The sequence below is a fragment of the Hemiscyllium ocellatum genome, chromosome 16, assembly GCF_020745735.1.
Source record: "Hemiscyllium ocellatum isolate sHemOce1 chromosome 16, sHemOce1.pat.X.cur, whole genome shotgun sequence".
Taxonomy (NCBI): domain Eukaryota; kingdom Metazoa; phylum Chordata; class Chondrichthyes; order Orectolobiformes; family Hemiscylliidae; genus Hemiscyllium; species Hemiscyllium ocellatum.
The window spans coordinates 46696103-46720703 of record NC_083416.1 but is presented as its reverse complement, the minus strand read 5'-3'; the positions used below and the strand labels follow the sequence as shown (position 1 = coordinate 46720703).

The window sequence follows — 24601 nt, the reverse complement described above, 5'->3', positions numbered from 1 at the left end:
CTGTTGAAGGGCTTATGCCCAAAACATCGATTCTCCTGCTCCTCGGATCCTGCCTGACCTGCTGTGAGACTCTGAAACTTCATCCAAGGATGGGAAATATTGCAAATTGCTGTACATTTCAGAAAATCACTGGCAAATTTCTTTTGGTCTCTCTAAGACAGTCAAACAAATTCCAGAAGTACATAATTATCCATGCCACATCATTAGATATACTTAACTAATTCCTTGAAAACTTTTATTGGTTCTGGCTGTGGGCTAATCTTTTGCAACGTTTGCTCCAGAAACCTTACCCTTCTATTACTTTACAAATTGCGTCCAACAGTCACGTTAGCTGAGTGTGTTCAATTTAACAGAATCTATCTGAAGGCACTTGACCAGACCTTCTGAATTTTTCCAACACTTTCTCTTATATTTCAGATCTCTAGCATCCACAGTATTTTTCATTTATTTGTGATACGTTGTTTGTCTTGATCATTTTTTGCTTCCAGAGACTCCAATACCGTAGAAGTACAAGGCTACTTCTGTAGAAGTGCAAGAAAAACAATTTCCATTGTTCTCTTGCAGTAAATCAATTCTGAAACTAAACAACAGTTTTAAATCTATCATGCTCCAGTATTACACTCCAATTTAAGTCAAACTCTTTCAAATTACTGCTTTTTTAATTCTCCTGATTCGAACACAAATATCACTCGAGAATAATTTTAAAAAATAACCAATTCAATACATTCAACCAATACTCTCATTTTTTCATCTATGGCTGTCCCTCTATTTTAAGTTGTTGTCTACAAAGTGTCATGAGTTTCTCCACAAGTCTTCTTGCAAGTGAATGGAACAATTCTTCATCAGATCAAATGGTAATTTTAATTTAATCTTTACATCTCAAAATAACAGTTCACTTGTTAGTCAAATCCTCTTCTACTGTCTTCTGACCTTTTTAAAAATTTAACATTATAATTATCTAGAAATCATCCAATTTACCACTGAAATCTAAAGGATATTATATAATTATCACCGAGGTCATCCCACAGGAAACATGGATTTAATTTTTCAAGGTTAATGTTCCTGTTTAGCTCTAATAGAATAAAGCCTACAAACTCCTGCTATGGTGCTAAACTGCAAAATATACCATTTTCTACAAATAACTATGTATTAAATTTGGTATAAATTATATTCTTCCATGAAAATAACCAAGCAAAGTCACCTTCCTGGTAGAATTAATAGCTGTACTTAACACTTACACTAATGATCTCCTTATTCTCTGAAACACATTTGTAGTAGTTCTTCATCTGTGTGGAGATAAGCAAGTTTTCAAATGTTGAGGTATCTGACATGCTGCCATCAAAACTTCAAGAGAATCAGGGGGTAGAACTGAGTGTAGTGAACATCAGCTGAAAGAGCTGAAGATGGACAGATCACCTGCTCCAGATAGACTATACCCGAGTCTTGAAAGAGATAGCTGAGCAGATTGTGGAAGCATTGGTGATCTTTCAAGAGTCAGGGAAGGTCACAAGGAACTGGAAAAGGCTAATGTACAGGGATGGCTTGGTGGCTAGCTATGCTGCCCCATAGTGCCAGAGACCCGGATTCGATACCCATCTCGGATGACTGTCTGCATGGAGTTTGCATTCTCCCAGTATTTGTGGGGGTTTCCTCTGGATGCTCCAGTTTCCTCCCACAATCCAAAGATGTGCTGCTCAGGTGAATTGGCTATGCTAAACTATCCAAAGTTTTAGGTGCATTCGTCAGGGATAAATACAGATAGGGGAATGGGTCTGGGTGGATTACTCTTCGAAGGATCAGTGTGGACTCGGGCCGAAGGGCCTGTTTCCAGACTGTAGGGAACCTAATCATAACACCCCTATTTCAGGGAGGCACAATATGGGAAACTACAGGTTGGTTAGTCCAGATTTTAGAGTTCATTATTAAGGATATTAAAGAGTACTTGGAAATGCATGGTAAAGTACATCTGAGGCAGCATGCTTAGTCAAGTGGAGGTCATGCCTGACAAATGTTAAAATTTCTAAGAGGCAATGAGCAAATTACACAAAGGAGAGCCAGTGGATGTGACCTATCTGAATTTTCAGAAGGTGCTGCACAGGAGGCTGCTAAATAAGAAAAGATCCTATGTAGTTAGCTGCAAGATACTAGCATGGATAGAAGATTGGCTGACTAGCAGAAGGCAAAGAGTGGGAATTAAGGAACATTTTTCAGGAGGGCTGCCAGTGACAAGTGGAGTTCCACAGGAGAGTGTTGAACCATTACTATTCACCTTATACATTAACAATCTGGACGCCTTGGCAAAGATTTTGAGAACAGAGATTAGGTTGGATCCAGCGTCACTCCTTTTGGGCTTTCCTAATTTTCCTTCTCTAGATGCATTTGGGAAAAAAACTGCTTACTATCCCCACTCCATTTGTGTGAGGAAAACATATTTTAGCAAGCTGGGTATTGGAAAGTCCTCCAGGACTTTTTCATTGGCATAGGATAGATATGGAACATATTTCCCTGGGCTGTGCCCGTCTTTTTGTCAGCTGTGTGGAGCGGTCCATCTTCCGTAGTTACACCAGAACGAGAGGGCATAGATATATGGTGAGAGGGGAAAGACATAAAAGAGACCTAAGGGGCAACTTTTTCACGCAGAGGGCGGTACGTGTGGAATGCGCTGCCAGAGCAAGTTGTGGAGGCTGCTACAATTACAACATTTAAAAGGCATTTGGATGGGTATACGAATAGGAAGAGTTTGGAGGGATATAGGCCTGGTTCTGGCAGGTGGGACTAGATTGGGTTGGGATATCTGGTCAGCACGGACGGGTTGGACTGAACGGTCTGTTTCCATGCTGTACGTCTCTATGACTTCCTTACGAACATAGCTCACCAAAAACCCAAATTGTTTTATAGAACATGGTGGCTCTTCTTGAACTACTTGATGTTTATTGGTTTTGGGGCCTCTGGGAGGAAGAATCCCATATAAATACAGATCTTATGACTTGATATAATTTTATTTTGAATGCATATTTATTTAATTACTTTTGTCATTAGTTATATATATATAAAAACTATATATAATACACAAGAGTCTTCTTTCTTACATCTTACTGTGTGTTTCGGTAGTCTGTAGATTAGTTTTCTTAATTTATATCGATGCTGTTATTATATTGCGACACTATTTTGAAACTAGTTTTGTAATTTTGTAAAAAACCAAAAAATGTTGTCAATAAAAATATTTATTTAAAAAAAACAATGTGGATGAAGGCACAGAGGGCATTGTTGCTAAGTTTGCAAATGACACTAAGACTGGTGGAGAGAACGTAATGTTGAGGAAGTCGGGAAGCTGCAGAAAGACTTGGATAGCCTAAAAGAGTGAGCAAAGTGGCAAATGAAATGCAATACGGGAATGAGAGAGAGGTGATGCACTTTAGTAGTAAGGAAAGAGACACAGACTGCTTTCTAAATGGGGAATGTGCTTCAAATTTCTCAAACCTAAGGGACTTGGGAGTCCAAGTTTTCTCTTAACATGCAAATTCAGTTAGCATTCATTTCGAGAGGGCTAGAATATAAGAGCACAAATGTACTGCTGAGGCTATATAACACTTGGTCAGATCACATTTGGAATGCTGTTAAGACTTTCGGACCCCATGTCTAAGGAAAGATGTGCTGGCATTGGAGAGGGGTCAGAGTAGGTTTAAAAAGAATGATCCCAGGGATAAAGGGCTTGACACATGAGGAGCAGTGAGGACTCGGGAGTCTACACTTAGTATTTAGAAGGATGGAGGGGCATGGCATCTCATTGAAACTTAGATTACTGAGAAGCCTGAATAGACTGTATGTGGAGATGTGCCCTTTAGAACTGAGGTGAGGAACAATTTCTTCAGCCAGAGGGTTGTCTACCCGTGGAACTCATTGTCACAGAAGCATGTGGAGGCTAAGTTATTGAATGTATTTAAGACAGAGATAGTTTCTCGATTGGCATCGGGATCAAAGGATATGGGGAGAAGGCAAGAGAATGAGGTTGAGAAAGCCATGATCAAATGGTGGAGTAGACACGATGGGCCAAATGGCCCAAGTTTTCTCCTATATCTTAGTCTTATCGTATGATCTAGTACATTAGTGAAATGCAGTCTGTTACAGCCAAATCACTACCTGTAGTCAAAAAGAAATCTTTCATTCAATATATTTGAATACAATAAAATCACAACTTTATTGCACAAAATCAATGTTTACATTACACGTTGAGGTAGTATAATACAAAAATCAGTTTTAGAAAACATTTTTAAACTTTTCAAGAATTGTATCATTGTAAAGCAATAGTGGTTCAAAAATTAGCACATGCCCACATGACAACACCAAAAAATGGTATTTTTAGTAAACTTTACTACATAATATGGACATAATTTTAAATACACTTAAATTTCAAAACTTATGATTTGAATTCAGACTGACACAGTCTAGTTATTCTCCTATGGAGAACTTGGAATTAATTTACATGTTGCACAAAATAGTTCATTTTGTAAGCTGTGGTCTCTATTCTCAGTGTGAAAAGAATGGATGCTGCAATGCTTGATCTAGTCGTATCCTCTTTGAAGGTTCATACGTCATCATCTTTTCAATTAAGTCAAAGAGATCCTGATGTTCAGAGACCTGAGAAGTCATGTATTCCTGAAAATAAACCACAGAAATAGAACTTCAACAAAAATTTTCACTTAGCCAGCCTACTCACCAAGTGATGAATGGTGCTGTCAACAGTGTCATGAAACAGCACTTACAGAGTACCGAATTCAGTACTCACTCAAGGGAAATTAGAAAACTCACATTAAACAAGGAAGTAGGAGTGCAGGTTAGCAATGTAGCAGATGGTTACCAGGCAATAACGGTGAGGGACAGAACAGATAAATGTTAATACACCAAGAAATAATTTTTAAAAAGTAGGGAAATTTACAAATGGAACAAATTTAAAAGCTTTATATCTAAATGCATGAAGCATTCGAAACAAAATGGATGAACTAACTGCGCAGATAGATTTAAAGAACTGGTACAATATAATTGGGATTATGGAGACAAGGCTGCAGCATGTCCAGGGATGGGAACTGAATGTCCCAGGGCATTCAGCATTTAGGAAGGATAGGCAAAAAAGGAAAAGTTGGTAGAGTGGCATAGCTGGTTTAAGAGGAAATTAGTACAGTGAGAAAGAACATTAGCTCTGCCAACATGAGAGTCTGTTTGGGTTGAGTTAAGGAATAACAAGGGACAAAAAAACATTAGTGGGTATCATATAAACCTCCAAAATGCAGTGGTGTTGAACAGGAAATTAGAGATGCAGGTGATAATGGAATGCCAGTGGTCATGGATGATTTTAATCTGCACATAGATTAGGCAAATCAAATTAACCACAATGCCATAGAGGAGGAACTCGAAGTGTATACGGAAAGGTTTGCTTGACTGAGGAACTGACTAGAGAGTAGGCACCTTAGACTGGGTACTGTGTAATGAGGAGGAAATCATTGCTAATCCAGCTGTGTAAGACCCCTTGGGGATAAACAACCGTAACATGATATAATTTTTAAAAAATCAGAATGGAGAGTGAGATAGTTGATTCGGAGACTAGAGTGCTGAATCTTAATAAGGGAAGCTACAAAGATGAGGCATGTGTTGGCCTTGATAGTTTGGGAGCGTTACTTAAAGGGATGACAATGATAGGCAATGGCAAAGATTCAATGCATGAGGGAATTGCAACAAATGTTTATTCCTGTCCAGCTCAAATGCAAAATGGGAAGAGGGCTAATCCATGGATTACAAAGAAAATTAGAGATAGTATCCGATCCAAGGAAGCAGCATACAGATTGCCCAAGAAATACAACAGCTCAGAATTGGGAGCTTAAAATTCAGCAAAGAAGGACCAAGGGATTAAGAATGGAAAAATACACTATGAAAATAAGCTTTCAGGGAACATAAAGACTGACACTAAGAATTTCTACAGGTACAGGAAAGGGGAGTGTGCAGCAGGACCTGGGTGCACTTGCGCACCAGTCACAAAGTAGGTATGTAGGTGCAACAGGTGGTAAAAAAGGCAAATGGTATGTCAGCTTGTGTTGCAAGAGGTCAAATACAAGAACAGGAATGTGTTGTTGCAGCTATATGAGGTCTTGGTGAGGCCATACCTAGAACATAGCATGCAGTTTTGGTCTCCTTTTCTGAGAAAGGATATTCTTGCTCTCGAAGGGATGCAGCAAAGGTTTACTAGGCTGATTCGAGGGATGGCAGGACGGATATATGAGGAGAGATTGACCAGGTTTGGATTGTTTTCACTGGTGTTCAGATAAGTGGGGGGGGGGGGGGGGGGGGGGGGGGGGGGGGGGGGGGGGGGGGAGGGGAGTGGGGTAAAATTCTAAGTAGTCCAGAGTGGGTAGATGCAGGGAGGTTGTTCCCAATGGTAGGTGCATCGAGAACCAAGGGTCACAGTCTGAGGATTCAGCGTGAACAATTTAGGATGGAGATGAGGAGACATTTCTTGGCCCCAATGGTGGTAGGCCCACGGAATTCATTGCAACAGGTAGGAGTTGATGCCAAAACAGAGTTTATTCATGCGGCATCTAGATTTAACGTTTGAGGCAAATGGAAGCAAAGATTATGGAAAGAAAGCAGGTTTAGGCTATTGGGTTGGATGATCAGCCATGATCATGATGAATGGTAGAGCAGATCTGAAGGGCCGAATGGCCTCCTCCTACTTCTATGTTTCTACGAATTCTACATGAGATGAGCATAGCATTTGTTTGTTTGTGCAGACAAACCAAGTAAAATCTGATGTCCATGCAGAAGAGGGAATACTCGACTGGGTGGAATCACACCGAGCACAAAACATGATTGTGGCTGTTGTAGGTCAGTTATCTCAATCCTGGAACATCACTATGGAACCACTGGCACTGTCAGAGTAGTGCCCTCAGCCCAAACCATCTTCAGCTGCTTCCATGACCTAAACTCAATCTTCAAATCAGGAGCGGGGATGTTTATATGTAACTGCAGGTCACTACCCTTTGCAATCCCTCATATACTGAAGCAGCATGTAATCAAACACAAAACCTGAATAGAAGAATTCAGGGTTGGGCTATTAAATAGCAAGAAACATGACCAACAGGTGTTCATGTAAACAGAGCATTACACTCAACTGGTACTGCTTTCAACCTCCCCTTCATTCCCTACACCCCTGACAGTGACAACAGTAAACACTGACATAATACACCACGACCCCATGACAACTCCTTTGAAAAACACAATATCTAGATGTACAATGGCAGGAAACATACATGGACATTATCACTGGCAAGTCCCCTCCGAGTGACAGGCCGTTGGAGTTGGAAGCATAATTACTGTTCTCACAGTCACTGGGTCAAATGTCAGCAAATCAGAGCGTACCTACATTACAGTGATTATAGGTGCTAAAATTAGCTCACCGAGATCAAGTTTCCAAGAGCAATTAGGGAAAGGCAACAAATACTGGCCTCTCCAACAAATGCTCATTCACCATGAATAAAATAAAGTAGAATGTCACTAATATTCTTACCTTCAAAGGTTTGCAACGTTTCCTAATGTATCTACCAGCAGAGCTGTTTTCATCCCAATCTAATCGCTCATGATGAAAATACTTGCTTTTGCTGAGAACATGATGAAATCAGTACATCACCCAATGTTGCACATGAAAGCACGTATGACTAATATATTACAAATTCATAAATAGTGAAATAAATGGCACAAAAGTTTTAACACTTCTAACCAAATCCAAATGTGAATATGAATTTGGTTATCACACAGCATCTCAACATTTAGCAAAATGTGATTATGTATATTTAATTAAAAGTACTGCATCAGAAAAATGAAATTTTGATTTCTGGCAAGCTGACACTGCCAAGCAAACTAAGAAATATCCAGAGATATTTGTTCATTTCCTCAAACCAAAAGAAGCCAGATTTACATCGCAGTCATATCTTAAAGATATCTAGTTATCATACCACTGGGTACATTTGGAAATCTGTTACTCTGGGTGGGAGTACCTCATTATAGTATAGTGGTTTTCATTTCAAATTGAAGTGACAAGATTTGGGTAAATTCCCAGCTGCCAGCAATATCAAACATCTGAAATTCTTTAATGAGCTCAGACTAATGTAAGCCATCTGCAAGTATAAACTTACAAGATCCAGTGTTCTGCTGAAAGGTGTCAGATTTGAGTCTTTAACTTATTACTTTAACCTCAAAGTCAATTCTCCCGCTCCTTGGATGTTGCCTGACCTGCTGTACTTTTCCAACATCACACACTTGACTCTGATCTCCAGCATCTGCATTCCTCACTTTCTCCTAACCTTATAACCAGTTTGTCTCTTCCAATATTGTCTTACCTGCTAGTCCTAACTTTTTTTTTAAAAAACTAAAGGAGGGTAGGACGAAAGATACTATTTATATTAACAAAAGGAAAAGAATATTTCAGATAAACCTGAAATCGTTAAAAAAAAGTGTTAGCATTACGTGCACCTTGCTATATCCTGATTCGAGACTGCTAGTTGGTGTCACTGGGAACCAATATGTTTTAGAAAAACAGTTTAAGGTCTTAGGCACTAAGTGAATAAACTCATATGATTCCAGTTTTGAATGCACAACAACTTCTGGATACAACTTAGAGTAAAGCAATCTATGATACATACACAACAAACTAATATTCAGGATTACAAGGCATGGAGTTACAAAAACTGTGGTCAAACGGCCTTCAGACAGACAGCACTTTAAACAGCCAATGTGACGAATACAGATCCCAAAATGATACTAAGAGTCAACAAATCTCATGAAAATAGTTTCCTTAAAGGTATTTCAAATCTTCCCTTCTGAATATGTGGCTTTGGAAAATAGTCTCCGACTCCAACTGCCTCAATCACTGCTCACGTCTTGGTACTTCAAAATCTTCCGCAACTTAATTCTCCAGAACTTCTGACACAGCTCCCAATTATAGCTTTTATATAAGGACTAGCTTCACCAAGACCTTTTTTTAATAAAACATTTTCTCAGCTATATCAAGAAAATTCTACTGCTTCTTCATGCCTGCATGAGCGCACAGGGTTCCCTGGAACCCTCTTGCTAAAAACCTGGAGCCTGCTTCCTGGAACGCTTTCTGCTGACAGCTACCTGTTTCAGCACTTTCCCAGCTCTTACCTGCAACTAACATTTCGAGCTTTGCTCACCTCCACGATAACATAGCTTCCATCAGGCTACTTAAGTTTATATTTAGGATTTGCTGAATACCTTTGAGCTAGCTAACTCCTGCTGGATTGGCACTACCACAAAGTTAACAGACATCACATCTCCAATAAGTGACCCATTTACTGCTTTTATAGCTCTACCTTTTTTCAATTCTCATTCTATTAAATAGACCTGGAGTAACCATTTGAAGTGCCATTAATTGCAGAAATGCTGCCCAGCATTTCAGTTACCTTGCTGTCCTAAAATGCTAACCTTTAAAAAGATAGAATTTTTAAAAGAACGAATGATCATGATGCTACAAAAAAAAATTGTCATATTACAGTTTTAGACAGCTAACCTGGATATTCCAACACAATCGAGAGGGGAAATAACTGCAAGTGCAAACCTATAAAATCACAGCATGGTAGCAGATATAGGCCATTCAGCCCATAAAGTCTGTTCCTCTATTTATTGATATCATGGCTGAACTGATAAACCTCAACTCCATTTTCTTAGCTTTTCCGCATAACCCAAAATCCTTTACTAATTAGCCTCAACCATCTCCAATCCACCACCAGTATCAAGATTTAGGTCATACATTTATCAAAAGAATCACTGATGGTGACTTCGTGACTGTTTTAGTTGTGGAGTTACCCTGGGTTGATGTCAGGGACATGGCTTCAAAGTCCATCACATCAGAAGGTAGAATTTAATTTTACAGCTGACCTTAGTAATGACGACAAGCTAGAAACTGACCACCATCTAATTCACTAATGCCTTAGGGAAAGAATTCTGCCATCCTTACTTTGTCTGCTTTACTTGCCTTATCTTAGCAAGTCCCATTTTTCTTAAAATTCATTCACAGGCCAGCATTTATTAAACATTTCTAATTGAGAGGGGGCAGTTGGGCACATGTAGGCTAGACCAGGTAAGAACATCAGTTTCCTTCCCAAAAGAACATTAATGAACCAGATGGGCTGCTTCTGACAATCGACATTGGTTTCAGAACATTACCTGAGTGTCTGAATTAATAGTCTTAGCAATGATACCACTAGGCCATTACCTCCCCTCTCAGAGTTACAGGGAAACCATTAATGAAAGAATTAAAAACTAACTTACCGTGTTCTAACAATCATACTGGTTGGAATGGGTCCAAGCACTCTTTCCATCATAGCAAGATGTTCCCTGCTGTCATGTGTCTGAACGAGAGAAACAAGAAAGAGTAAAATGCCACCCCTTTGACAAGTGTTACAAGTAGGTGATGAAAGCAAGAGCCAAACTCTAAGGTGGATAACTATGCAATTTAACAACTTTGAGGGGGATGGAATAAATTTTAAGCATACTAGTATAGGGCAATGGACACAGACATAATGAAAACTAGTCAAATTCAGAAACCAACATACTTAAGAGCAAGAAAAACTGGACATTACTCTACATGATCAGTGTGACATTACCTCAAATAGACAGGAAATTGACTAGTCTAAGAAATTTGGAGTTACAGATTCAAATTTGCTTCAGATGGGCTTTCCAAGGAAGGCTGTGAATATCACATTCAGAAGAAGAAACTATTACAACACTTTAGCTACAGAAAATATATTACCCAGGCAGATGAAGACACTACATAACCAATCAGCATATTCTCAACAACTCTTGAAAGGTATACAGAAATATTAGTCCTTACCTGAAAGAGTGTCAAACCAAGGTAATATTCAATTAGTATACATCCTATACTCCATACATCGCATGGATGTGACCATCCCAATTCTGAAAAAAAAATACAAGTAATATTTAAAGTCAGTTCATAACATACTTAGCAAAAGCAAATAATTCTCTTTACTAACCTAATATGACTTCAGGGGCTCTGTAATGTCTTGTAGACACGACAGTACTGTGGTGCTCATCATCAAATGTGGCACTGCCAAGATCAACAATTTTGACATCTGCATTGAGCACTGTTCTATCGTCATGTTTCTAGAAAACAAATTAATTTACACAATTAGTTAACAGCCTATTCAGTTGGGAAGGGACTTTTGTAAATTAAATTAGGTTTATTAGAAAGGAGCAACCTTACCGTTTTACTATTATACTCAATGCTATATTCAGAATTCACAAACAGTATATTTTCAGGCTTGAGGTCTGTGTGAGTAAGCTTGTTCTGATGCAAAACTGATGAGAGAGAATAAACTATTATCCAAACATATTTGCATTGAGAATTAAGTCAAGCAGCAACCTTAACAGGGTACACTCCAATTAAAATAATAAGAGCCCTTCCAATTAAGGGATCAAAAGGAGAATCAGACAGAATAGCGACAGCTTAGAAGGAAAATATAAATGGGAAGAGACACAAAAGTGTACAAGACTGGCAGGTAACAACAGGGATAGGAAAGTTTTGTAAAGACATCTAGTGGAACATTGATATTCCGAGGGACACAGGCGCACAGTATTTTGTTCAGTTAACTGGATTCCGGATAACATTGTTTAGCCAAGCATTGGGACCGAACAATCTTATATTTGGATAATTCAATGCAGGATAATTGAGGTTCCTCTGTATATAGTAAACAGGCATTGCACTTTAAAGGACTAATTAACGATCAGTAAAAGGATCCAAGTATGCAGATAGGTGTGGCTGAGGTGATGCTGCAAAGATGGTGCTATTAATGTCACAACATAAGGGGTATCAAAATAGTGGCTGGATGAAAAATTGCTTAAAAAAAAAGACCCATAAAGTGGAACGGCATCATACTTGGAAGGATGCACCCAAGAATGATGACAGAACTGCAATTAATCATTACGTTCACTTTGGATACAAGTCTGGTACCAAAAAGCTGGAAATCCATTTTTGAATAAAAGCATAACGGCACAGTCAACAATTGTGTACCAGTCAGCTTTACCTCAGTAGTGGGAAAGCACTGATGGAAAACCATTCAGACAAAGTTAACACTTGGTTAAGGGTAGATTCATTAGGGAAAAAAAAATCATGGACCTGTAAAACAAATACTAATTTTTCATGAACTGGATTGATTTTCTTGATGACGGTTCGTCCGTTGGTGTATATGTGCGCTTACAAAAGATGCTCGATAGTGATCACACAGTGCTATTGGTCTGGAAACAATCATAGGCCAGATTAGATAAGGAATACAGATTTAGTTCCCTAACAGACACCAGTCCATCGGATAGGTTCTAACAACAATTCATGATTGCTGCAGTCACCAGAATATAGATTAATCAATTGAATTTAAGTTCTACCAGCTAATATGCTGCAATTTTCACCCGCATCCCCACAGCATTAACATGGTTTCTGGAGTACTGGTCCTGTGACATAACCAGTATAGATCATTCTGCTATAATTTATGTTTCATAAGTGTGAACTAGCTATAACACAATTGACGAATTATGGACATTTGGATAACACAAACTTTCTACTGAACAGATGTAGCAATTTTATATTAGCGATCTTCCACAGCGCAATTTCTGCAGTGAAAGGATGCAGAGGAACGCAACTGTCGCTTTAGAGCAGAATGACCTGTACAGCAGTGTGCCCTCCATAAGACTACCGATGAAAATAATTGATCTTGTGCATATTACAGCAAACTGTACTTGGTAACTAAGTTTGTTAACAGTAAGAGTGGGCATTCTGTTCGAGGCACAACCAAACGATACCATTCAATGTAAAGTTGCCATGTATTTAAGATAGACAAAGATATATACGTCATTCTTTCAAATCTTCAAATATTTCACTAATTTTTAAATTAGTAACAATACTCACAGTTCAGGGCATCACAAATTTGATAAGCCATGTGTCTGATATGATGCATTGGAAATGGCATAAAATTATTTTCCTTTAAGAAGTCATAGGTACTGAGTCCCAGGAGTTCGAAACCAATACAAGTATGTCCATGATGATCGAACGAATCCAGAATTTGTACACACCCACTGCAAATTAGAATTGTTTATATTACCACAATTTTGTAAAGTAACCACATCATAGCACAACAATGTGGCATATGATTCATAAAATAACGTTCTAATAAGAAAGAACAAAATTAATTCAGTTTTGAGCAGCCGACTCTAAAGATGTATTTTCCCACAAACTGAAACTGGTACGAATTCCAGATTACTAAGCAAAGTAAGATGTGCAAAGAGGATAAAAGCCCTATGGACAGACGATAATATAATAATGTAGGTGATTCCGATGTCCTTTTTCAAGTAAAAAGCATGAAAACGATAGTGCAATGATCCTTCCTTCCTTTGCTGTCCAACAAAGAATGAAAACAATCCTGCCATTATTCAATGTAGAAGAGCATTTTTTAACTATGAATGCTCCTAAGAATGGATGTAGAATCTATGTTTACACAGAAACTGCCTGCTTTAAGCAGAATAACCATGGAAGCCTGTGTCTTAGCTTCAACTTTAGCAAAATGGTAGTGTCTCTACCTGCCAGAAGGGAGGTTCAGGGCCTCCCTCCTCTAGTGAAGTATAATATCATCTGAGCAGGTAAATTAGAAAATATCTAGATTGATGAATCTCTGTTGGGTTGCTGCTCCCATTCACTATCCAAAACAATACTCATATTCCAGGTGCAAATGAAAAATGATCAGAAGCACAGCAAAAACCAACTGTTGACCATATAACCTGAAACTCTTGTTTTACACAGTCAAAGAAAACTTTCAAAACAGAGGACCGCATGTCTCATCAAATCTAATTTATATAAAACATGCCAATTGTGGGAAATTCACAACAATTCGAACTTATTTCACTTTTTGGTCTATAATGAAAGAAATCTGAATACTCTTAACACAAAATTAAGTTATTGTATTTATATGCAATTACAAAAGGTGGAAAAATTGCATACCCACATAAGCCAAACTTGCATCACTTGATAGGCAGCTGGGAAAGAGCAGGTAGGTTTAAATGACTACAGGTAATAAATAGAGAGCAAACCAGCACTTTTAGTAACAAGATATATTCATTAATGGGCTTGATTAATTGTTAACTACGTCATTCCTTCTCTGATGGTCAAACTTCTGGAACTCATTTCCAGCAAGACTAAATACAGTATACCTGCACCAAACAAAGTACAATGGGTAAAAAGTGATTCAAAATCAAGGGACATTAGACGTTACATTTCCAGGGAAACACATTCCATGGAAGAAAGGTGAAAATTTAAGGGATGAAACCTCAAAGCTCATGTCAAAATACTCACCAAGCACTGGCACCTTTGTTCTTCAGTTCTTCAAGCACACGTATTTCAGAACGAGCTGCTTCACGGTACCTAGCAATATTCTTTATGATCTTCATTGCAACATATTCGCCCCTGAAGAACAGTAATATCGTTTAAAATGTTGATCTACTGTGCAATGATTTAGTTGGTTAACACAATGATTTGAGTGACTCATAGGTTACATAAAGAATAAAAATGATTGAATCTTAACAATGGCTTGCTTTATACGGCCCCTAATCAGGAAGCCAATATTACTGCAGAAAAATAAAGTCAAACCATTAACATTTCCCTCAATCTTTTTCAAGCTAAGATCATCCCATTGTTAAATCATGAAGCTACTTTCATAAAGAATTGCATTTACAAAGTCCTTTTCCATTACATCAGTTTTGCATATGATATTTTAAACACATTAAGATTCTGAGTGGGAGAAAAATTCAGAAGGATTAGCTTAGATGCTGCGCTCATTTGAAACTCAGTGCTTAATCAACCTGTCAGACAGGTAGCTGGGGCATGAACAGAGATGGGGACATTACCAGTGTTCCACAAGACCCATTAAGTGGAAAAATACAGATTTTCAACAAAACATGTTTTGTTAATAGAGAATGGAGTAGCTACATTGGAAATAGTAGACAGAGGAAAAAATTGTATCATACAAATCAATTAAGTTACAGTTCTACCAAAGGCAAAAAGGGTCGGCAATTTCTACACACCAGTGGCCCTATAAACAATTAATAAAGCAGCTTTTGTTAAAAAAATGGTTTTAGTTCCAAGGATAATATGGTTGCAAAACCCATGGTTCTTTAAACAGTGCCACGGTATCTTAGGGCACTCTGGAGACGAGAGTCTCAAAACTGGCCATACCCCCATATCAAATTGAAGACTTTCCACTTTAAACATCTGCTTGCAGATTTTGGAATAGGCTCGTATAAATTTAAACACTGAAATTGCTTCAGAACATGAACTATCATGCATCAATGAAACTAATAAATGTTTAGCAAAACTTAAGTCATTTCAGTTCTTTAATAATCAGAGAACAAGTTAACTTATAAGAAAACAAACCCATTTACTTCTGCACACATTAGTATTTTTAAATATAACAAGGAGTAATACTTGCTATCAAAAAAAGTTTTTAAAAACGATGCTTCAGTTTATGGATGATTTCATTTTACGATTATGGAAATGAGTCGCGAAACTGGAGACATTAAATCAATTCGGAAAACGAACATTATTTATGCCCAGACTGTGGACTCCACCCAAAGTAGAAACCACAAAATAATATCATAGTCTCCTTTCACATAAACATCCAAATTAAGGCCTCACATTTTACACACACAATCCTGTTCTTACAACAAGTAGAGATGATAAAGAGAAACAGGATGATATCGTATATCTGGATTTTAAAGAGATAGCATGCTGTCGCAGCAAGTAATGAAGAAAGCAAATTGATTTTGGGCATTTAATGCTAAGGGGTCAGAGTTTACAAATAGAGGTGTCTTACTTAAACTGTACCCCTGTAGTACTGTGTACAAAGTTAGTTTCCACATTAAAATAAGCTGTCAGTGGATGTTGTTCAAGAGATTTAACTAAGCTGATTCCTGGGATGAAGGAGCTGATTTTACAGCTAAGCAAGTTAGGCCTTTATTCATTAGCATTTAGAAGCATGAGAGATGATATTAAAACATACAAGACTCGAAGTTTGAGAGGGATAGTGAGAAGATACTACCACTAGCGGGGGAGTCTTAAACTGGAGGACAATTACAGAATAAGACGACATTCATTTAAAATTCAGATACAAAGAAATTTTTCTCCTGGATGGTAATGAATGCCTGGATTTCTCTACTCCAGAGATTGGTTAAACCTAAACCATGAAGAATTTAAAGGGCAGATAGATTTTTTTGAAATAGCAAGGAGCTAATGAATTTATTGAGCTGGCACAATAAAGAAATTGAGGTCTGAGCTAAATCATCCACAATCTTACTGGGGCAGGCTTGAAAGGGCCAAACGGCCGACTATTTCTTATTATTTTATTTGACTAACTTTTTTTTCTCCATTCATGTTGATTTGCATATTCCTATGATCCTAATTTTTCCATTTACTGACATTCCCATTGCTTGATTATTGATTAGACGTGGGGAGAAAGTGAGGTCTGCAGATGCTGGAGATCAGAGCTGAAAATATGTTGCTGGAAAAGCGCAGGTCAGGCAGCATCCAAGGAACAGGAAATTCGACGTTTCGGGCATAAGCCCTTCATTCCTGTTCACTTTAGTGTGTACCACACAGCTCATTAATTCACTTGCATACAGGCAGCTATGCATTCATCAGTATAATGCCTTCACTGTTAAGTGAGTCAAAATAAAGTGATTTCTTTTTGCTTTTTAAGGTTGCTTGCTCATTGTGTTTGTATGACTCCAAAAGAGTCCCTCCTGTTCTTTAACAAATCCCTACAGTGGCTTCTGATATCTACTGTTTCAGTTAAGTGGGGAACACACTAAACGTTTAAGATCCAAGGTACAATACCACTAATGAGCAACTTAGATAAAGGAAAGAAGATCAAGACATTGGCAAAATTACTTACTTTTTAAGATCGAAGCATTCTACCACCTTTCCAAAAGCTCCTTCTCCTAGGCTACAAATTATTTCATCTGAATAGAAAGAAAAACTCTTTAAGAACTTGCACACACACAAAAAAAAACTCATTTCTGTATAATTACACAAATCTCAAAAGATTGACACATCCTAAATGACTAAGACTTAAATGTAAGCGGTTTTATACTAAAATAGGGCCATGTTTAAAATATTTACTCAAAGGGCATTCCTGATGCTAAGATCCTATACAATAAACTCAAAATAAATAACCCATGATTCAATTAAGTGGAAACATCACCACCCCACCATTCACCAAAAGCTAGAGAAACCTTATTTTCAAGGTTTCCTCAACTATGTGTTTTCTGCACAAGATTAACAAGCTAACAATGCTGTAAGATGGTATAATTTTTAAATTACATGTATGCCTTCAAACATAAAAACTCATTTTAGAATAGTGACCCAACCACCCCCTCCACATTATGTCCTCCTCCCTCCCGTTATGTTCCCAATCTATGGCTTTAAAGTGTTCTGTAATAAGTTGTTACAAAAATATTCTATACATCTTGCTTTCAGTTTGTCTCCAGTGTGATATACCAGGTGACCCTCCTCATCATCCTCAACATTGGTTCTCCTGTGGCGGTGGCTCTTCTGCACACGATAAGCAGTCAGCAACATCATCCAGCCATTGAAAAAGGATAGTATTTCGGAACAGAACACACCATTCCCCAGCAGAGGATTCAGGTATTCATATACACGCCAATCCACGAAAGGCCACGGTAGGTTGACGGGTGCAAATTCAAATTCAATCCCCAGAAATTCACATGGCACACAGTGTATGTTACAGAAGAAAAACATGGCAAGGAACAGATTTTAAGATAAGATGCTTCTTTAAATTTTCAAAGCAACAAATGCATCAATACAAAATTCACCAAATCAAAGATAATAAAAGACATCAAGATTCAAAGCATGTTGGGAATTATAAATAAAATATGGAAAAAGCGCATTCTGAGGGGTCAAAGACATTGCGTATCTTTAAAGGCAATATATTGTTGGAACCAGGGTGTTTATGAATAAAGGAGGAAATGAAAAAGTTAAGAACTGCAGGATAAATTATGTTCTCTCTAACATGATCTGACATACTCAGGAATGAAAACATAGGTAAGGCGAACATTGGATTTTCAAAAACAAGGAGTCAATGGTCATGTTGGAAATCAGTTTTAACAGTCTGCAAGGCTAGCCAACAGAACTGTAACTGAAATATGTGGAAAGTAACATTTTTGAGCAGTGTGGAGGCAGAATGGTGGCATTCAACAGATTGCCAGATTATATCAACACAGCAGTTATGATCCATGGATCATTAACACCGGTCGAACCATTGATTAGATAAACCCTTCTCAGAATGATTGGCATGACATGAAAACTATCAAGATTAAATGTGCTATGTTAACGGTCCAAGTACACATTATAAGCTGTTACTTTACCCTGAGGGAATCCTATTAATAAAACAAATTCAGCAAATAATTGGTAATGGTCTTCAAAAATCTGGACTTTTCTAACATTAACATGATTATCAAGATACTGCCATCAATAACTGTATGCATGAATCTATACATTATCTGTGACACCACTTCTAAAAGTTAAACAAAATACTTTCTGGAGTGCCCACCTGAAGTTGACTGCTTAGATTTTAACATGTTTGGTATGCCTGCCCTATCCCAAACAATGCCTAGACTATTTAAATAACAAGTAGTAAATACCCCAAATCTGTCAATTTCAAATAAATTTGTTCTTACCGAGTGTGAATGATTACTTGAACCAGAGTGATGTTTTTTAGGCCTATGCCTTTCACGGCTACTTTTTTGACTCCTTCCACTATCAGGTTTCCCTGACTTGCTGTAATTTTGATGACTATAGTAGTTGCGCTGGTGTCGACATTCTCTGTTGTGACAGCCATTTCTATATTCCATTTTGTACCCATCTCTGTATTCATGCTTTCCGTCATGGCAATCCATGTGCTCATTAACAGATTTTGTTTCCAAGTAATGGCTATAAAAAAAACTTACTAAATTACCAATCTTCACTATTGCTGCATGGGGTTCATATCTCATACATTTGCTTTACTCACCTTTCTGAAGGCTTTGAGTGATGGTGGCGCCTTCGCCGTTTATTTTCTCTTTCACTGCTATGGGAACGTTTTTTGCGTTTATGACTGCTGTAATAATCTCGGTGGTCCCAACTCTCTCCACTGCTCCAATCACAGCTCCGTGTACACTTCAAATGAGGCATCTATTAAATGTACATTGTCGACGTCAATTTTATCAATCTTGAAAGAATATATCTTTAGATGCAACATTATGCCTTACAACAGGGACAAGAGTCAAAATAATTATATCTACCGAAGCAATTTTTAATTTTAAATACTTATTACCTTAAAATTAGTTACAACTTATAAATATGGATATTTTTGTCAATTTTGCTTGGTCATAATTCTCAACAAAAAGCACAAAATATCAAAACTAGCCTTTTCATCACCCAATATAAACTCACTCATCCTGATTTCATTTCATTCACCAGCTTTCAAATTGAAACAGATCATTCAAAATTCTCATCGTAATTCTGACAACACTCACTATTTCAGACGTGAAAGCCCATCCATTCTTTTCAAACCTTAGTTGATTACTGAAATGCTCTCCCGACCTTTCTTCCAACCACATACCCTGCCTCACTCCATAAACATTTAAAATGCCATATGCTGTTACTGTCAACTTATCAGCCACCTTGCTGATGTACTGAGGTCCTAACAGCTCCAATTTAAAACTGTGAATTGTTCAAATACTCCAGTTATATTGCCCATGCCTTAAGAATGCATTCCTCCAACACCAGAGTGACTTTTTGACACGCTAACCTCAGGCTCTTAAATTCCCTAACACTTTTCATCAAAAGGTTCTAGAGGGTGCTGCAGAAAACATTAGTCAATTCACACTGATAAGGCCAGTTAGCAAGGTGGTCTCATTAATGCTTAAATATGAACATGAGAAACATCTATATAGAAAATAGGAAAAGTTGCATTTATAAAGCACCTTTACTATACAGTGAAATACTTCTGAAATAGTTTTTTTAAAATGGAAAAAGACTTAATTTCTTAATTTTTTTGCATATACACAAGTATTACAATAGGTCTATAGTCTTTGCAGATAGAAAAACAAACATTGGAATTTGACATTTCCTGCAGTTGCAAACAAAAGCATTTTCCACTCATGTAGGACACAATTTATGTAAAAGTGTTGTCTTGTACTTTTGCCAGAAAGACCTTAGATGATGTTCTTTCTACTGCTGAAGTATAGTCTCTTTAATAGCAGACAACAGAGTTACACACAGCAAACACCCACAAACAGCAGAGCGATAATGGCCTGTTCAGTGACAGAGACTGAGACAATATATTTTGATCAGGGCATCAGGGATAACTACACTCATCTCTGTAAGTGTGCCATGGGATAATTTACACTAAAGGATCAAGCCTCAGCTTCAGTCACATTTAAAAAGGTGAAATTGTCAACATGGAACACTCAGTACTACTCTTCCATTCTGAAGTAAACTTTGAAACGACGTCAGAGGAATTATTTCACCTGTCTGCATTCAACAGCTATCCCTGAACTGCAATTTTCATGATCCAACTTATTCACGGATTGGTCCTTTCACTGAAAGTGTTTGATTTAAGAGAGACAGCGAGGATCTTTTAACAGTTTGTATGTTAGGCACTAGTGCAGTCCAAAAGTTGAAACTTGGCATGACCTTGTTCCTAAAGGTGCTCCATTCTGAAGATCATAAATTCATGTTTAAGAAGCCATAAACAAAAAAAAATCAGAAATCGCTGGAGAAACTTAGCAGGTCTGGCACCACATATGAAGGGAAAACAGTCTCAATGTTTTGAGTCCAGTGACCCTTCTTCAGAACCCAAAATCATGGTTAACACATTCGTACTGCACTGAAGGCATGCATGACAGCAAGGTCAACAAGTAGCTCCCAAGGCAAACAAAATGGAGTCCACAAAAGTAAAATGCTGCCTTTATTCAGATTATGTGGATAGCGCAGGAATGTGTTAAGTGAATAATCAGCCATTATGCAGAATGGTAAAGCATGTTCATACTGAATGGCCCACTTCTACTCCCATATTCCAATCAGTCAAATATCTCAGTGCTGAGTCAATTTTGTCATAAATTAGTTACGATTAAACTTCAAGAACATCAAACTGCACATTGAAGAACTTCCGGTCCCACAGCAAAAATGCTGTTCACATCGACGTAATTTTGTTGCCTTAAAAACTTTTTGTATTCAATTATGGGACATGGGAGTTGCTGACTGGTCAGCATTTATTGCCCATCCCCAGTTGTCCTTGAGTTAGTGCTTAACTGCCTTCTTGGACTGTTGCAGTTCAAGTGCTGCATGTTGATCCAGGATGGCCTTATAGAGGGACTTCCAGGAATTTGATACAGTGACAGTAAAAGAACAGAAAGATATTTCCAAGTAGGGATGGTGAGTGGCTTGGAGGGAAATTCTCCTGCCTTATCCGTCTAAATGAAGGTTGTCATGGGTTTGGTAGGTGCTCTCTAAGGATCATTGATGAATTTCTGCAGTGCATCTTGTAGCCTGTACATACTGCTAACTGAGCATTGGTACAGAGGGTAGTGGATTTTTTAAAAATTCATTTGTGGGATGTTAGCATCACTTGTTGGCCAGCATTTATTACCTATACCTAGTTACCATTGAAGCTTGTGGATATTATGCCAATCAACTGGCTGCTTTGTCCCAGATTGTGTCAAGCTCCTTCAGTGTTGAGTGACATCCAGACAAGTGGGAAATTCAAGCCTCTGTCCTACTCTTTTAGCTACTGTGTTTATATGGAGTCCAGTAGAGTTTCCAGCCAACAGTAACCATCAGGGTGTTGACAGTAGGGGACTCAGTGATGTTAATGCTATTGAATGTCAATATGTGGTTAGATTGTCCCTATTGGAGATGGTCATTGTTTTGACATTTGTGACAAATTACTTGCCACTTATCAGCCCAAACCTGGATATTGTCCACATTTTGTTGCATTTAAACACAGACTGCTTCAGTTTGAAGTGTTGCGAATGGTGAACATTTTGCAAATGTCAAACATTCGCACTTCTTACCTTATGATCAAGGTCAGTGTGAAGCAGATTAAGATGGTTGGGCCTTGGGATATGACTCTAACCAGTGGAGAGTTTTCTCTCCAATATCAGTCTTGCTAGGGCTCCTTGATGCCACATTTGGTTGAATGCAGCCTTAATTCCAAGGGTTGCCACTCTCACCTCATGTCTGGAATTCAGCTGTTTTGACCATGATTAAACTAAGGCTGCCTTTGGGTCAAGAGCTAAGGTGGTTCTAGTGGAATCCAAACTGTACATCACTGAACAGGTGACTGCTGACTAGGTGTGCTTGACAGCACTTTTGAAGACAGCTTCCATCACCTTACTGAATGAACAGTAAACTAATGTGGTATTAATTGTACCAAGTTGGATTTGTCCTTTCGTGTATGCAGAACATAATTGGACAATTTTCTGTATTGTTGGGTATATGGTGCAGCAAGTTCTGGAGCACAATTGCTGGAATTCCGTCAAAGCCCAGAGCTTATGGTGTATCCAGTGTCTGCAATGTCAGCTGGCCACCGTGTTTCCTCTGTAGTGATTTACTCCAACCATAAAATGGCAGCCATTGTGCATCTCTTATGTTGCGACATGATATGGCCGATAATCAAAATAGCTGACAGCACCACCTACAGGAATAAAGAATTTCCCCACACAACTGAATAAGAGTAGGTTTTAAGCTGTGGGTTGAGAAGATATTTTCGATCCACATACTCCAAAGTATGGCAAGCGGCCTGACACCACTGCGGAACATTAAAAAGCTTTTGTTCTTTTATTGTGCATACAGCCCTACTCTCTGAACCTGGTACAACTACAACCTACAGAAATATGTCGTTACCTCCCCGCCCTGGCAAGCACCGCACTAATCGACATTCTCTTCCCTCTCCGCCCCATTGACTAATACTGAATACGCCCAGCACTACAATCTTCCAAAGCTTTAGTCAGTAGCCACGAAGTCTGCGACATTAAAATGAGGCTACTTCCGGAACAGGTCTGGGACAAGGTATTTACACTATCTGAACATTACTATTCCGTAGCACAAACATGCACAAGATCTGCGTTCCAATGGCTGACGTTTCATAATTTTAGAATGACCACGTATACGACATTAACGCAATCAAGGGCTAAAACATGCTAGCTTTCCCCGGATAAAAACCACAACGAATTGCAAACAAAAGCTCTGGATAGTACTCGAATCAAAATATGGAGTACGCTAATCAGACAATGATATTTGGAAATGTATTAAAAGGTGAAATTCAGACCTTTCTGCAGCAAAGGAGGGATGTATAACAAACAATTCTAATGCTCTCGATATTATTCCTGAATCTTTCTCATTTCCCACCGGAGAGAACAACCCGTACTGCCTGTTTGCCTTCATGCCCCATTGGTTGCCTGATCCACCATGAACGGTGTTATTTAGGATCCAAACGCAGTGGAGCCACTTAAACAGTCACTGCCAAAAAACTCCGACAAAAACAAGGTCCAAACGGACCATGTGTCGGTCTATAAGCAGCCATCGGGGAAAAAAATGAACATAAACAAAAATCAAACACGCACAGGGAAAATAGCAACTAGACAAAAGAAATTAAGTCAACTGACGCGGAAAATATTTTCTTGGAAATTTTTTTGGAGCTGGGCGAGCGCCGGTCGCCATTTTGTTGGCGTGTTTACGACAAAGGTCTCCGACTTTTAAAATAAAATTCCCCAGTCAAACATGACCCGTGAATCACAGAATTAAGAGAATATCTTGACAGTAAAAATCCTGCCTGCACACCGAGGTTTCACCATAATCCCAACCATCAACCGAGTTTATCAGAATAAACACAGGCAGGAAACGGCGTCGAGTGAAACACTGGAAAACACAGCCGCCGACATATTTTTCAAAAAAAACATTCATAATTTAAACATAATAAACTCTGCTAAAAGTGGATCGTTGGGCGATAATTCTACCGAAAGCAAAGTTGTTCTTACCTCGACACGTCTCGAAATCGCATCAACTAAACAGACAAAGTAAAAAACTCAGCTCCAACACAAAATGGCGGACCGAGCTGCAGCAACAATGGGCGCTGACGCCAGCCCTTGGCGCATTTCCGGTCACGTGAGAGGAGAGGAGGCGGGGTTTGGGTTTGACAAGCTTCTTTGTTAAACCTAGGCCACTATCCAGTTCGAGCATTCAGGATGTTACACAATCTTCATCCAACCACTTAGTGTGACAACTCCCTGCAACTGTTTCTGAATGTTTCTTAAATGGTGACGCATTTTCTTTGTCTTGATTCTCAGTGAACAAGAAGTTTCTGTAGTCAAGCCTAATGTCTTTTGACCAGGTTCACAATTACTCTGTTCTGTCCATGAAGTGCAGGACTATGAAGTAATATTCTGGCTATTTATGAGCCTTATCATTACTGCAACCCCT

General features: G+C 38.4%; 1 protein-coding gene across 3 annotated transcripts; it reads right to left on the bottom strand.

The window, feature by feature from the left end:
* Positions 1 to 4173: 4173 nt before the first annotated feature.
* LOC132823403 (dual specificity protein kinase CLK4-like) lies at positions 4174 to 24265 on the bottom strand. 3 transcript variants are annotated; one of them, XM_060837204.1, is made up of 13 exons: positions 24160 to 24265; positions 19149 to 19309; positions 18817 to 19069; positions 17584 to 17671; positions 17013 to 17079; positions 14420 to 14530; positions 12983 to 13149; positions 11288 to 11382; positions 11058 to 11187; positions 10898 to 10980; positions 10336 to 10415; positions 7556 to 7646; positions 4174 to 4656 (listed from the first exon to the last, which is right to left on the bottom strand). In XM_060837204.1, exons 2-13 carry the CDS (start codon positions 19307 to 19309, stop codon positions 4528 to 4530), a joined length of 1455 nt encoding a protein of 484 aa, XP_060693187.1. In that variant the 5' UTR covers positions 24160 to 24265; the 3' UTR covers positions 4174 to 4527. The 3 variants fall into 3 exon arrangements, with proteins under 3 accessions (XP_060693187.1, XP_060693189.1, XP_060693188.1); XM_060837206.1 differs by lacking the exons at positions 17584 to 17671; positions 18817 to 19069; positions 24160 to 24265 and having other exon boundaries at positions 19149 to 19231; XM_060837205.1 differs by lacking the exons at positions 17584 to 17671; positions 19149 to 19309; positions 24160 to 24265 and having other exon boundaries at positions 18817 to 18903.
* Between the last annotated feature and the right edge of the window lie 336 nt (positions 24266 to 24601).